This window comes from Benincasa hispida, chromosome 8 (assembly GCF_009727055.1).
Source record: "Benincasa hispida cultivar B227 chromosome 8, ASM972705v1, whole genome shotgun sequence".
Lineage (NCBI taxonomy): Eukaryota > Viridiplantae > Streptophyta > Magnoliopsida > Cucurbitales > Cucurbitaceae > Benincasa > Benincasa hispida.
The window spans coordinates 39,354,806-39,371,897 of record NC_052356.1 but is presented as its reverse complement, the minus strand read 5'-3'; the positions used below and the strand labels follow the sequence as shown (position 1 = coordinate 39,371,897).

The following is a 17,092-nucleotide window of genomic DNA, read 5'->3' as shown; positions in this document are numbered from 1 at the left end:
AAAAAAGATGAGTGGATCGGCCGGAGAAAGATAAGAGAAAGGAAGGGCGGGGGGGGGGGGGGGGGAATATGAGGTTTTTTAAGACTTTTCACACATTTTTGTCAGAAAAAGTTTCAATTTTCGTCGACATCATTTTTTAAAAAAAATGTGTACATTACTCTATTTTACCCGATGCATTAAATTTTTGTCAAGATAAATATGCCTATGTTGACGAAAATGAATGCGTCGGCAAAAAAAAATATCGGAACAGGTAAAAATTCTTGTAGTATTTTTCTGTCTGTTCGCCTCTTCAGTGCGCATGTAACTAATCATCTTCTGCAGCGTCAGATCTTTCTTTTTATGCTTCAGGTGGCTACGGTAGTCACTCCAAGATGGTGAAATTTTTTCAAGCAACACATTTGTTTGAAGAAGCCGCACATCTTCATGCCTCCAAATGGTACGTTGGTCACTAAATTTTCATAACGTGTAATCGTAAAGAATAATCTAGAAAGGCATTTGTAACCACTTGATCATGAATGTGTTGGCAAAATTTCCAACTATAAATTTAGGAGTGTCAACTCGTATAAATAGGAGGGATGTCTTAGAATTTGTATTAAGCCAAAATTAAAAGTGGTTAATAATATAAGTAGTCTTTTTCTCACATCTTTCCTACAAATTACTTCCAAACCTCCAAAAGTTTCTTTCCAACAAAAAAAAAATATGATCGGCCTATTACCTATAGAAAGATGAAGAGAAAGAGAATAATTAAAAAATGTGTATATAAATAAAGAAGAGAGAATTTTGTTCCCTTTGTTGTCCTAACTCCTAATCTTACCTTTGATTTTTTTCAATAGAAACAACTACTTTCATTTAAAGAAAAACTAGGACTACAATAACCTCTCTAAAGAAAGGGTTTACCGAAACAAAATAGTGTACCTCACCTACCATTTCAAAGTATTTTTTTCTAACATTAAAACACCTAAATAATTGAAAAATAATAATCTACATGAGCTTCACACTTGAATTAAATTTTCAGTTACACAAATAACATAAAATGAATATAGATCATATAACTACTATATCTCTAAAATAAAAATGTCTAAGTATCATGTTTTAGAGATTTTCCTGACTAGCATAAAATAAATATAGAACATAACTTAGCTATCTCTCTAACAAAAAAATGTCTAAATTTTATTAATTAGCCATCTCGGTTAATTATTGATTAATAGTGTATTAGCATATTAGGTCCTCAAGCTTCAAAACATTCATGTCGTATTGTTACATATAATTTTTTCAGGTGGCATGTAAAAGTGTTTTTCTATTACTTAGGAGTTGGTTGATAGCAATTTTTTTTTTCTATTTTTTCAAATTTATCCTTATTTTCTCCCATTTTTTTACCATCATTTTTCATTTTAAAAACATTTGAATTCTTATTTAAAATCTAAAAACAAAAATAATTTTTTAAAAGCTATATTTTCTAATTTTGGTTTGATTTTTGAAATTATTTGTAAAAAGTGGACAACATAATAAAGAAATTTAAGGGGTGTTTGGCCAAGAAATTGGAGAATCAAAGTTGTTAACTCCATTTCTTATAAGTTAATGGACTTCACGACTTAAAAAATATCAATTTTATGTCATATTAACTCCTTTACATTATGCATTTTAGAAGTTCACAACTCTACTCGTTCAAAACGTCTCCGTAGAGGTCATCCTTATCATTAGGTTAGCCCAACCTTAAAAAGTGAAAACCCAAAGGCCTTAGATATTCTTTAAACTTAGATCAGGTCAATCCAATCTTCAATAGCACCAAGCTCATGAACAAATTCTTGAGATGGGTTGGGGCTGACTTATAGATTTCGATCATTAACGAGATTGACTTAGAGGTAAAGTAGAGTCCATAACTTTAATTTTTTTTTTTAAAAAAAAAAAAACTAAATGATTATTAAAAAACGGATCCTTAAATTTATATCTTTTAAAAGGGCACATGCATGCATATATCCAAATTATATTGTTGTACTTTTGTAAATGTTTTCTATAGAAAAGAAAAAGGAAAACAAAAGATTTATATATATATATATTTTGGTTGTTTACGTTATTTTCGTACCTGGAAATAAATGTCCTTGATGGCAAATAATGGTAAGCAGAGGGGGTAATGAGGCAAAAAAGGGAAGAGATACTGCATGCATGAGGAAAAAAATTAGCATAAAAAAGGAATATTTTCTTTTGATCTGCCTGCGCTTCAAATTTCAAAACAAATAATATTGAATCAGAGCAAAAGATTTGATTTAAAAAAAGATGAATTTGTGGGTGTAAAAAGTACGTGGTTGCACCTTGTCTCATTTGGTGAAAATTATTGAGAAAACAAATGGAGGGGTCAGAGATAGCCATTGCTCACACACACAAACAAACCCTAATTACGTCCCTTTAACTTTTACATTATTTATGTTTATTTATTTCCTTCAACTTTCAATTTTATATATTTAATAGATTTACGTATTTTCAATTTTGTGTTTGAATAGGTCATTGATTTATTTGACGTTTTGTAAGATTTACAAATCTACTAGACACAAAATTAAAAGTTTAGATGTCTCTCAATATTAAATATAAATTTTAGTTTTTAGGTTAAATTATAAAAGTTACTCTCGAACTTAGAAATTTTTTAAGACCTATTTGGAACATCATGATTTTGAGGGATTTCAATTCAGAATGGATTTCAAATGAATTTCATTGTTTAGTATTGCAATAAATGAAACGATTTCAAATCTCATTTTACTTAAAAAGCTTTCTGACTAAAATGTTTGGATTTTGTAGGATTTTTTAGGATATGAAATAAATTACTCAATTAACCTTGTCAAATTTTAATTTTCAATTAACAACAAAATTAAAAGCTTATATCAGTAAATTCTTTAACTTTCTTTTCTTTTCCAGCTACCGTTCAAACACAAAATTTTAAATAGATTCATTTCAAATGTTTCTCGCTCCAAACAAAGTAATTAATTTAAAATCATTTATTAATCTTTCTTGAATCCAAACGAAGGGTTAAAATCCTAAACAAAAATTTGGATCACTACACTATTTAAAGTCCTAATCTCTGCTGTTAACTCTAAAAGATTTCTACTGTAATTTAATCTAATTTTCATATCAAATAAATCATTCTATTTTAAAAGTTTCAAATGTTTTTCCAACAGATCGAACATAAAATTAAAGGTTAACAACTTATTATATTACACACAAAATTGGAAGAATATCATAAACCTATATTTAAGTTGGACCCATATGAATTTAAATTTCTCTTCATTAATTACACACACTCGTACAAATTAAATTAACTTAAAATAAATTACTTTTGTTTGTGTCTATTTTCTGTGTGTGGGTAATAAAATTGAGTAAAATCCTTTCTGAGCTCCTAATTCATTGTGTACGTCATTTTTTATTTATTTTTAAAAAAAATAAAAATAAGAAAAATAAGAAAAATTATTTACACAAAATATCAAAAATTAATCTTATTTGATAAAAATCTATTAGTATCTATTAATGATAAAAATTGACGTTATTTATCAGTATTTTTTTTTTCTATTTTCGTAAACAGTTTTACATATTTTTCATGGATAAAAATTTTTCTTCTTCTTCTTATTATTATTATTATTTCTGTCTCTCTCACAACCATGCACTGCAAATTGCATTAACGAGACAATAACTGCATAAAGTGGGGGCGTTGTTTTCTGAGACAAGACATCCTCATTTTTCACTCTTTTATTCGCAAAATCTTACTTATCACTATTAATTAATTCATTTCATTCATTCATTTTTAATTAGTTTTATGTTGTTATTATTATTAGTATTATTATTTGGTTTTGTAACTGTAAAAAGGCTTCCTTGGTTTAAGGGTCTCAGTCAACGACCCTGATTAAATTGCAGGCATTGTTCTAATATAATGTGTTTGACTAAAGAGATTCCTCACAAAAAAAAATGTGCTTTTTCAGTGTTTATTAGGGGTCCGATAACTGAGAACCGAGGAGTAGTTCCCAAAAAAAATTTCTGATTTTTCCATTGCCTTTTTTTTTCAGGAAAAAAAAAATCTCTAAAGGTTGGAATAGTTTATTTTATTTTATCCTTAATAGTGTTTAAGATAATGCTTACGCAAGAATTATATCTTTGTTTGAAAAGATGTTTATGTATTATATTAGGGCATGTTAAGTGAAGACTCGGTTGTATCCATCTCTTTACTAAGTGATAAAATATTAAAAGTGGAGTTGTTCCTTATCGAAGAGGTTCAAGAAAATTATAGACTTTGAACACTATAAAAGGAGTCTATGTCTTTAGTTTCAGTTTGTTCCAATTAAAAACACTTTGACAAGATGTTAATTTTAGTTAATTTTTTTATTATTATTCTTTAGTTTGAGAATGCGATTAAAGAGTGTGAGTAGTAAAAATATTTGAGAGAGTATACTTTTATAACCGGGATCAAGGGAGAAAATTATTTTATGTAATTGCAACAATTTTTCACATAGTAGATTTCTTTCTGGTGGGTCGTGATTTTTGTATGAGTAGAAGTTTTTCACATAAATTTTTATATTTTCTAGTTTTATTGTTTTTGTTTAACTTTTTTATTATTGTGCAATTCGTATAGCAAATAGTTATTTCATTTACCATTAAGCTATATTCACTTTTTGAGGATTGTATTTTTTTCTTTTTTTAACTAATGACATTTTGATTTGATAAAGACATTAAAAACAAAAGAAGAAAAAAGAAAAAAGATCATCCGATGTATACACGTGGATGAATAAAACGGTGATTACATAATAAATACTCTTGCTATTTAGGTGGGTGAGGGGAATTCATTTTCCACTATTTATCTGTGAATTATTTCTAAATATAGAAAAATAAATCAAAATATTTTCAAATAATAATAAAATATCACCGTCTATCTGTGTCATATTATATAAATAATATTTTAGCAATTCATTTAAAATACTTTCTTTTAATAATATGCATTTATATATATGATATAATGAACGCTGAATATCATACAAATATAAAAGTAATCTATATATATATTCACACGCATGATTCCACGATTTTCTTGGGAGTTTAATGTGATGAATGGTATCAGTTCAATGATTAATGATATAATCATTCTCATCAATCGTATTTATAGCTTATACAAATCATCAGTTGCAACAAAAAAAAATTAATACTTCTGTAATGGAAAGAGGAAAAAAAAAAGTGAAGTTATAAAAAATATCTCAGAACTTTACCCAATCAAAAATATCTTTGAATTTTCAAAAGTTTCAAAAACAACCTTAAATTTTAAAAAAAAAAAAATTAAGAAATACTCTTCCTATTATATAAACAGTAACTATTAATACACTCTCTACTCCCTTTTTGTTAACTATTTGACATTTGTTTATCTAAAATAAATAAATAAATAAAATTACACACTTTAATTAAGATATATGAACTATGATAAGAAGATAGATAATAAATAAAATACCAAATAATTTTAAGACTTGCATATTTTAACATAATTGTACAATAGTAGTTGTGTGTGTTAATAGTCAAATACTTTTTTCATTTGACTATTTATCATTTTGGTATATTTTAAGAGGAGATTTTTATTTTTTAACTTAAAATTTTGGTTTTTATTTTGGTGGTTGAGAAAATTGTTGTAAGCTAAAAATTGGAAAATTAAGAGAAATATAAGAGTATCTATATGAAAAAATGAGGATATCTATATAATTTTTTAAAAATTTTGTTTTTTTTTAACTTAAGAAAACTTCAAACAAATTGATCATCATATTAATGATAGGAGCATTTTTTTTAATTTTTGTTTTAATTTTTAAAATTATTTTTCTCACAAGGAATTAAACGTTTCTATTCTACTAATGGTGGAGGTATTTTTGAACTTTTATTAAGTTAAGCTATTTTTGAAACTTGTGAAAGTTCAGGTGTATTTTTTAAACAAAATTTTAACGATCTCCATCCAAAACTAACAGCAAGTGTAATTTTAATTAATTTTAGAAGTTTATATGTATTTTTGAAACTTTTGAAACTCATAGACATTTTTTATACAAAGGGTAAAGTTCAGAAACTTTTTTTTTTTTTTATAATTTAGCCAAAAAAAGACATTAGAAAAAAAAAAAACTCATCGACATCTCTTCCGAGACAATCATTGCCCTCCTTGTAAATGATCGTACATTTTTCTCCAAATGAAAACGTTATTTTTACAACCGAGTTGTATTTTCTTACGATCTTACTTGAATAGATTTGTACTATAATTTGTTTAGGAAGTCAAATCTCAAAGTTATACAAGTAAATTTTAGGAACCAATATAATTAAAAGTGAGTCTCTAGATTAATTAATAATTGGCTTGACCAAACACTAAAATAGTTAAAATTCTCGTGTAATTAATCATTTTAATCTCTCCATAATCAATTTACTATCTACCTAAAGTTTTTTTAACAAAGAAGTTGATAGAGAAATGAGTAGAAACATACAAATATCTCAGCTAAATAGACATATTCTTAACACATTTATCATGCTTCTACTTAAAAACTTTTTTTTTTTAATCTTTAGAGGAAAAAATCTAGCTAAGTGCTAGACAACCATTTTCCCCATCCTAGTTGATTCTTATATATTTATTGGAAATTTGGAATTAAAAGTTTTGGAGGAAAATAAATTGACCTTAAAGTGAAGACAGACGTGTGTACCATTAAAGAATTAATAATAACTAAAGAGTTTGGTGAGAGGAATTATTACTATAGGCCATAACCAAATTTATAACATTATTGCTACAATTAATACAAACAAAAATAGCAACATACATGAAGATTTTCTTGCTACAAACAAAACCATAGAGCCAAATTGTACTTTTAAGCATACATTAAAAAGGATAGTTGCAAATATAGTCATTATATCCAAAATATTAACAGATATAACATAAATAGTTGGTAAGAATCTATCACTAATAGAAATCTATCGTTTATAGACTTTGCTATATTTACAATATTTTTTAAAAAATATATTGTTATAGTCTTGATTATTATCTTTAAAAATTTTATCCATTGTAATTATCTTAGAGTAAATTGTTTCTTCATTCTCACTTTTGTTGAACTAAAGCACCGAAAGAAAAGACAACAAAAGAGTATATCTATATACATTGTAGTTTCATAATATTAAATATATTGTATATCTTAAAGAAACTATCTTTGAACTATAGGAGGAGTTAATCATAGTTTCAAACTTTCAATTCGATCCATCACCTCCTAAACTTAAAGAAATTTTATTAAATAGCTCTTAAATATTGCAAAATACATAAACCGTCCATAAACTTAAAATTAAATAACTCTTAAATTATGTATAATGGTTACAATTTAACCCATTATTTTTAAATTTATAAAATTTAAAAATTAATACGTATAAATCATTAAAATGGAGACGACTTCTATTAAGCATGAATCAACAAAAACATCCATTACCAAAAAGAAAAAAGAAAAAAGGAAAAAAAAAAAAAAAAAAAAAACCATTAGCGAAAGGGCAGGATGATTTTGAAGATGAATAATTAAAGACAGATGGTAATATCTTCCCACAAACGAGCAAAAGCTTTCTGCTTCTCATTGTAGAGCATGCCCTTCCTTTCTAGCTAAAGATGCCAAAGAATGGTACGGAAAAAAAAGAAAGAAAAAAAAAAGAAAAAAAGAAAAGTTGTTGCATAGAACTTTCCTTTGAGAATTTTCACATGGAGAAGAAAATCTTTATCTCATCGATCGAAAAAAATAAATTTTTTGGATATGATAAAGATGTTAAAAATGTATCAATCTAGTTGAGATCGACATTTATTTAAATATTTTTCGATATTTAAGGGGTTGAATTGTAAAAATTTTGTAAGTTTATTGGAAAAAGGAGAGGGGAAAAAAAGAAGCAAAGGTAGTGAGAGAAAAATGAAAGAAAAATAAAAAGAAAAGGGGAAATGAAGAAATAATAATAATTGGGAGACAAAAAGGGAGTTTGATTACGTATTGGATACAGAGAATTGGAATCTATTTTTACTCTGAATTAGTGTTCCCTTCCTCCAGCTGCCAAACAAAGTATATTGTTTCTACTTTTCTTTTCATTTCATATCTATACCCATTTACTTAAATCTCCCTTTTCCCTCCCAACATTTTCCTAGTCAATAACATTAAAAAGCTGTTTTGTTTTTGCTGACAAAGTTGACTTCCTATGTTTTAATTCATTATTCTCCCCACCCCCAAATCAACAAATAAAAAAGGAACACTAACAAGATATAGAGATTTCTAACACACTTTTATCATCAAACTCGTAAATAACATATAAACGAAATATAAATTAATTTTTAGGGACAACGCTTGGTCATTTGGATCGTCATATACCAAATTCAAGACATTTTAATAATTTTAATAATTATTTCTTAATTTGTACAATTATCACAAAAAGAGTAGTGAAAATTAGGAATCAAGAGTAATTTAACGTTGATGTTAGCATTAGTAGAATATTAGAAAATTTAAAAAGTGGGTGAGAATGTAGAAAAAGAAAACCCTTACGCATGATCATATATCATAGAGTTTAAACTGTTTTTTTCCACAAAAAGTTGTGTCTATACATTATTATATTATGATTTAATGTACAAGAAAACAATCCAAGGCTAGTATATATAATAATTAACTTATAATTTTGGAAGAGAATTAAAACATTCTGTCATAGGGATATAGCCATATAGGAAGAAAGAGCAAAAACAAAACTATGATATATACTATTATTCATTTGATTGTCAAGTCAAATGGGTTTGTTGTTGTTTTTCTCTCTGAGGTTGTCATTGATACAAAATCCAATCTTTTCAAAAACAAAACCGACATTATTATTATTATTATTATATAAGAAAAAAAAAAAGAGTTTAGAAATTGGGGTTGGAGATTGTGATGGTTTGGTATTATTGTTGATATATATTACACACGACAGATTATAAATACACAGAGACAGACAGTAGGGTTTTCAGAAACGGCAGTGAGTAGCTTTGGCCCTCTACCCAACAATTTGGTTTNTATATATATATATATATATTTGTAGAAATAATTAAACAATTATTATGAGTTTGATTTGAAATGGTTGTGTAATAGAGATAGAGAAATACATAGGCTCGAAAATTGAGTCATTCCTATCATAATGACCAAAGGACTATGGTTCAGAGAAGGAAAAAAAAAAGCTGCATGGAGGTAGCAGGACATGGATTCAGATATTGGACGTCCATTAAATTCAACGTCTTCAAAATAACAATATTATAAAATAATTTAAATTGAAAGAAGAATACAAGTAGCCAAAAAAATGAGACTCCCCAGTCCAGTTTTTCTTTTTTTAATATTCTTTTTGGCATTTGGATTTTTTTTTTTATTTTTCTTTTTGGAGGGGGGCCTATAAACGACAATTCCACCTTCTCCTTACGACAAGCCAAATTTTATATATGGTCTGTCTCTTCCTCTTTCTCTAAATTGATGAAAGTTTCATTTGATGGGGTGTGTCGTTACAATGTGGTTAGTGGTTCGTTACATATAGATTTCAAAATTTTGGTTTTTTTTTTTGGATTTTAGTTACTATTAGATACAAAATCAAACTACTTTTATGGATTAATTCTCTCTTATACATTTTAATGTGTATAAAGCTCGAATCTATTATTTTAAGGAGTGTGCATAGTACTAATGCATTGTTGGCATATATGGATTAGCAAATCTACTTGTTCCATATTAACTACTGTTTACAAATTTTAAGGTACTTTTGTTTTGTTTTGTAGTATCTCTCTAATACGTTTAAATGGGACACAAATTTGTGTATATTAACCATATTGTGGAGAAATTATTCAAGGAGATTGTTTTCGGATGTGGGTTTGAACATCTCTATTTGAACTCTAATATTATATTTCTTCACATTATGGTAGCTTCCTCAAATATATAATTTAATTTCCTAACAAATGTATGTGGTTGATATTATCTCTATGTACGTAGTTGTAGCGTTTTGAATATGTTGAATTTAATGAAGGGGAGGGAAAATTTCTACAACTTTAATTAGAGAAAAGTAAAGTTAGGGATTAAAGAGAAAATAGATTTGAGACAAAAGGATAATAGAAGATCGTATGTATGTGTAGCCCATTACTGCCTTTGAATATTTAGAAATGACGTATGTAGTTTTACTAGAGATTTTGATTTGTATGTGTGCTAGATATAATCAAAATCTCATATTGGCTAAATAAGAAGAAGATCCCTAGAACATCTTAATCAAGAGTCTTCCTCCACTATTTTGTTGTATTGTTCTCAAAAAAATAAGAGAAAAATAACGAGAGATTTTGAGTGAAACTAAAAACAAAACCTTGAGGGTTATGCATGCTATACACCAATATAGAGATATGTTGCAGAGTTCGTTATCTTAAGGTTATGGATCTCTTCTTCCCCTTATCTCTAGCTTCAACACATCTTCCTTCAACAACTTTTATTTTGTTTAACATAATATGGATAGACTAAAAGGGATCAAGAGGTGCATCTGAACATTTCAAGTAGGTTACACAAACTTAGCACCCTTATCATATCTTGCAACAATTTCTTACTAAGATAAATACCTTCTCCGCCGAAAAATGTTAAGGTTGGGCTTTGATACCATATTACGATAAACGTGAGATTTTATCTCAAAACTAATCGATTAAGATAGTAATAGTAACTCTCACAAATGTTTGTAAGGATTGTGAGATCTCTCAACTTTTACAGTATCGAATAATTTTTCGAGAGAGATTTATTGTGATTGGAAAGAGAAAGTAGAAGGGTAGAATGGAAATGAAGGTGATAGAAGAGGGTAAAAAAGGGAATAGAATGGTACAAAAGAAAATATGAGAGAGAAAGAGAGAATTAATAGAGACAAAGGAAAAGGGTAAGAAAGAAAGAGAAAGGAAGAGAGGCAGTTTGGATTTAGAATAAGATTGAAAGCCACGAGACATATATTAGTATGACAATCAATTAATGACACCAACCCTAAACCCCAAAGACAAAATTTCAAAAAAAAAAAAAAAAAATTATATGTTTTTTTTTGTGTATGTGTGTGTGATGAGGCTTATGATAAGCCTCATGATCGTCACGTCGTTTTACAATCACTACTCCCAAAAACCCACAATACCAAAAAAACCCAACCCCCTCTCCCCAGAATTCCACGCCCCTTTCTTCCTTTTCTTTTCTTCATCTTCTTCTTCCCTTCTCTCCACGCTTTCCCTTTCCATTTCATTATATCTTACATTCCATAACACTTAACCATGTGGATGATGGGTTACAATGACGCTCCAGATCATTTTAACTTTCCTTCTGATAACTCTTTCAATTCTCGCAAACTTAGACCTCTCGTTCCTCGCCCTCTCCATTCTTCTTCTTCTTCTTCTTCTTCCTCCATTAATACTAATCCTCCCTTCAATCTCATCCACACAAACGATTTCTTCTCCCAATTTCATCACATGGGTTCTTCTCACTTTACCCTTTTCTTTTCTTTTCTTTTTTAATTCTTCAGGTCGATTTGATGAGTAATAATGTTTGTATTTGTTTGCAGCGACAGTAACTGATCAGAATAAGAGAGAGTTGAACAATGTGACGCCGTCGCCGCCTGTGGTAGTGAGCTCGCGGTGGAATCCGACGCCTGAGCAGTTGAGAGTGCTGGAGGAATTGTATCGGCGGGGGACTCGAACCCCGTCCGCTGATCAAATTCAACATATCACTGCTCAGCTTCGTCGTTACGGTAAGATTGAAGGTAAGAATGTGTTCTATTGGTTTCAAAATCATAAAGCTAGAGAGCGACAGAAACGCCGTCGCCAGATGGAATCCGCCATCTCTGCCGCTGACCTCGATATCCTTGAAAGGAAAGATTCAGGTTAGAACCCCCAAACCCTACTAAAAATCTTTATAAAACGAATCTAAACTAAACTGTTAAAATAAGCATAATTCTATTGTAAAAAAAAAGATAATATTTTACCCTAAAGGCACAGTTATGCTTAACTTAACTTAATAGAGCACTTTCATTAAATGCATGAAATCGCAATCACATTATATGAAATCAAAGAAATAACAAATAAGGAGTTGCGCTTTTTCGTATGACGAGAAGGCTTTTTTTCTTTTTGGTTGGGTTTGGTCTGTTCTAAACATTCTATTTGTTTGTTGAGATGTAAAGTTGAATTCTTTTTGTTTTACTTTTTGTCAACAGGGTCGGGCAGGACAGTGTATGAAGAACAGACCAAAAACTGGATGCCCTCTACAAACTGCAGTACACTTCCTGAGGTCTCTATTTTTCTCTCTCACCTTTTTTTATACTAAAATAAACCAAATTTCAAATTATTAATTTTTTTTTTTTAATGATGAAATTTGGATGTTTCTTGTAATAAAAGTTGACCCACATTAAGTAAAGATGAAGAAGGAATTAGTGTAGAATAATATTTGGTAATGATTATTTAAAAACATCCCCATGCATATGATGATGTGTATTTGGGAAGGGGAGAAGCTTTAGAGCGAAAAAGTTATAGCGTGTCATAAAGAAAGGATATGTTGAAGGGAAGGAAGAAAAAAGAAAGAAAGAATGCAACAAAAAGCTTTGTTTGTTGGGAAATGAAAAGCCTCTAAAAGCTGCATTCCTTCCTTTCTGTCGGCTCTATAGCTCCCTCTTATCAAACTTTGAACATTATTTTTGGGCTTTGTGCCTTTCCATGCCAAATCTCCATCCAAATATTTCTACTAACATTTCTTTCCTAATTTTCAATTATTCACTTCTTACTCATATCTATTCTCTCTCCATCTTGTTATTCCCACATTTTTCCTTCCGAGTTTAGTAGGTGGATATGGTTTCTAAGATTTTTTAATTGAGATATTCTGGTGTACTACTGATCCTTCCTTTCATAAGTATCTTATTCTTTAGAAAAATGTATTCTTTTGTTTTTCGAATTTCTACTCAATACACCCACTCATCCCACTGGTCCTAGTACTTTGTTGGAAAAAAAAAACAATACGTTTAAAAGACCATGATTAATTATTTTTAATTCATTTAGATCTTAATCTTTGATATTTTGAACTAAAAATAGTAATTAAAGAGGAAGAGAGAAAGAGGGTAGGATGGTGGAGGGAGGAAGGAGAGAGGAAAAAAATAATCATATAAATTATTATTTAAGATTTAAAATATTATGTCAAAATTTAAAACAATAAAAAAAAATTACTCAAAGCCTTTCAAACTCATTCTTAAAAACTTATGTTTTCAGATCTTTAGAAAATTCATAAACTAAAAAATTAATTTTTTTTAAATGTAAAATCAAAGTAGGTATTAAAAATTCTTAAAAGGGTTGGTGTAATATTAAAAAAAATGTAAATGAGTTAGATTCGTGAAATGTGAATAGGAGTAGATACTACTTATTCCAATATTATCTTACATCCATAAACTAATTTCATGGGGACAATAATAACAAATATTGTAACTAAAAGTTGATTTTTTTTTTTTTTTTTTTTTTTTACATAGGAATCTGTTCCAATTCAAGGGGCAGCAAAAAGTAGTGTAATGGGAGAAGGAGATTGCAGGACAGAAAACGAATGGATTCAGTTTGAGGAATTGCACCAAATAAGAAATAACAACACCACCAACAACGACAACTTTGCTGAAAAGAATAGCAATAACATCAACAACAACAATAACAACAATCCAGCCTCCTTGCAATTGATGCATTGTCCGGCAGCCGCTCTCCGCAATGGCAGCGGTGGTGGTGGAGGCGGTGGCCAACTGATGATGAACATTGCCCCCATCACCACCACAGCCACAGTGACAACAATAATGCATCCAAAATCTCATAGAAGAAGTAATTTTAATACTGTTGGGGTTGAAGAATCGGAAGAAATAGGAGGAGAAGAAGAAGAAGGGTGTGGAGAATCTGAAACCCTACAACTTTTTCCATTATGCAGTGAGACAAGAAATGGAGAGATTATTGGAGTCAAAAATGGGTGTGAAACAGTGGAAAATTCAAGCATGAATAGTACTAATCTGACTCCACTTCAGTTCTTTGAATTCCTTCCTTTGAAGAATTGAACCTTTTTTTTATTTTAGCTGCTTCACATCTAGGGTTAATTACATTAGAGTGTTTAAAGTAAAGTTCTTGTAGTTACTATATAGATTCTTGGTTTCTTTAATTCCCTCCCAACTTTTCTATTTACGTACGTAAAAGTTGATGGGGTTTGTGTTTTAAGATGTTTTATGGATGGATATTGGACAACACTTTCATTCACTATATGGGTTTTCTAATCGAGATGTTCGGTTTAAATCAAGTTCAAAGTAAATTTAATTATACATCAATGATTCAATATTCTCCCTACATTTGAGTTTTTGAAAATTTGTAGAAATATAAGTAAAAATTAATATTAATTAGAGGGAAAAAAACGACGTTATAATAAGTAGACGTTCAAGAACGCCTACTCTCATTTGACAAAAATTGATGAATCCTATGTTGAAGGTTTTAATTTTGAAGTCAAAACTTTTACGATGTATAGTGAGGAAAGAGAGAGATTCCCTAATTTGTTAATTAGATGTGAGAGTTTTTTGTGGTGAAAAATTTGTGTTTGTGAGGGTTTTGGAAGTGAAAGATTTTGATGTTGAAATGACTATGAAAATGGGTAAGAGATGTTTTTTTGTTCTTTTCTTAAATATATAGGGAAGATGGTGAAAATAAGGTCATAATTTTGTTTAAAATAATCATACACCATGTGTATATGTATATATTAATATTCATATAATTTTTTAAAAAAAAAAATATATATATATATATATATTTTACAGCCATCATGTACATTCTCTATTGTTTATAGGGGGTCAATAATTTGGTGTCCTAAAATGTAACATCATCTCTCTCTTCTAAAGAGGAAAACAAAATTTCTACTTGTGGAATTTGTTTGTTATTTGTTCATTTTTGGACAAGGAACTAAGCCTTTTCTCTAGAGAATAGTAAGCCTATATATTATAGTTCTATTTTCTCTTTTAGTTTTCTTTTTTTTTTTTTTCATAAATTTCAAAACTTATCCATGTGTTTTAGATTTGTCAAACTATTGACATATTGGCATTGGGTCTACTATTATGTCTCTCTTATTTTAGAATATATTTTTCATTTAATTTAACTAGGAAATTAAATTATCATGATATTGACTTAGTAAAATTGAAATCCTATAAAGTTACATAATTCTATTTGCCATACAAGCAATAAAATATGATCAATATAATGATATGAATTCAAATACTAATTCTTACTTTCAACTTATAAAACCTCGAAATCTTCCTAGGGATATGAGAATTCTAATTTTTAACAAAGAGTATACATCTTGAAATAGGAGACCTTGATCACTTTTTTTCCCTATATTTTGCATGATACCTTTCAAAATAACAGACATTTAAGTCTCCTATAATAACAATTTCGTTTGTAGTTTTTCAATTTTTGAAATATATGCTTTGTTTCATCTAATTTTCTTGTTATACTTTTCACTTGTTTTTTTTTTTTTAAAAAAAAAAAGAAGAAGGAGAAGAAACATATAAATACCTGCTCAAAATTTCAAAAACACGTAAAGTCTCATATAACAACCCAAATTTAGGAAGGGTACACGAATGAACCGATATCACAATCGATTGAGAGAGATCCTAAAGACATGGAAATATGGTTAAGAAAAGCTTAAAAGAATTGGAAATTACTACTTATATCAACAAGTTACACCTTCCTTTTTGGTGATTCAATCATAAGAACTTCATAGTTAAGCGATGCATGTGAATAAAGATAAATTATACTGAAAGGACTAGTATTGTCGAAGTCTGGGGCATTACATCTCATATGATGACAATTTCGTTCGTAGTATATATTAAAAAGATAGATAAAATTTATCTTTAACTTGATCAATTTCTAATTTAATTGGAGTATTGATTATTTTCATATCTATATATAAATGTACTTTAAAAAAACCCCATAAACTTCAATGGTTCATAGTATAATAATTAAAAGATGATTAGAATAAATGTTGAGAGAACAATTGGAAAGCATAAAACAAAGGGAGGTATAGGGGCAGAGAAAAAGAAAAAAAGAAGATAAGGGAAGTAGTAAATTGAATGGCAGTAATTAAAAAGAAATGGTGTAGGTTGAGAAAAACCAAAGGGTAAAAAAGTAAGGGAAAGAATGAAAGAAGGGATTAAATTAATTAAAAGAGAAGAGAATTTATGAGGGATGGATGTGTGACAGTGGAGAAAAACAGTAGAAAGTGACAAGACTTAAAAGGGTGGGTTGCTTTGGTTTGGTTGGACATATCATAAGAACCCCACCAGAAGTTTCCCATTCATTCACTGAGTTTGAGCCACCAATGTAACATCCCTTTCCCTCCCTCTCCCTATTTTCTTATTCCTTTCTCATCATCAACTCATCATCATCATTCTCTTCCTTTCTATTTACTTCTTCGTCCCCATTTAACTATAGCTCAACTGATTTAGTGTATGTTTGAGAGTGATGGTCGTTGGAGTAGTAATGTAAAGAAAGAAAAATGGATTTAAGTATATTTGATATTGATGTTTGGTCTTAAGCTCTTAGAAGTAATTTTGAACTATTATGTTTGGTTTCAAATGTGACTTTAGAATTATCAAATTACTAAAATGACGTTTCCTATTTGAGAAATTATTTAAAAAAGAGAAAATTTGTTCTTAGATATAAGGGCAAATTCGGTATTCTAATAAAGGAATAAAATGAGGGTTACCTTTTGGGTGATTCATAGTCAATATTGTGTAGGAATGTATCAGCAATAGCGGAAGCAATAAGGATTATTTAAGCACTCTAATTCATTAAATTTGGCAAAATATAAAGCATGCTCTTGCAGAAAGCAAGTGAGTTTCGTTACATACCTTTTGTAAAACCTCTTCAAAGCACGATCTCCAGTTGCAATCTTCTACGAATCTTGTTGCAAACTACCTTAAGATCTTCCCCACTATTCTCTTGATGCTCTAGATTGAATTGTGCAACTCAAAACAATCTTGAATCAAGGGATGGTGGAGAATTGCTCACAACAGCAATCTAGTTGAAGAGCATTTT

At 29.0% G+C, this 17,092-nt stretch overlaps 1 protein-coding gene across 1 annotated transcript; it reads left to right on the top strand.

Annotated features, from left to right (window-relative positions):
* The first annotated feature begins 11,103 nt into the window (after positions 1 to 11,103).
* LOC120082611 (WUSCHEL-related homeobox 1-like) lies at positions 11,104 to 14,269 on the top strand. Its single transcript, XM_039037862.1, has 4 exons — positions 11,104 to 11,480; positions 11,569 to 11,886; positions 12,217 to 12,290; positions 13,513 to 14,269. Exons 1-4 carry the CDS (start codon positions 11,282 to 11,284, stop codon positions 14,071 to 14,073), a joined length of 1,152 nt encoding a protein of 383 aa, XP_038893790.1. The 5' UTR covers positions 11,104 to 11,281; the 3' UTR covers positions 14,074 to 14,269.
* The last annotated feature ends 2,823 nt before the right edge of the window (positions 14,270 to 17,092 follow it).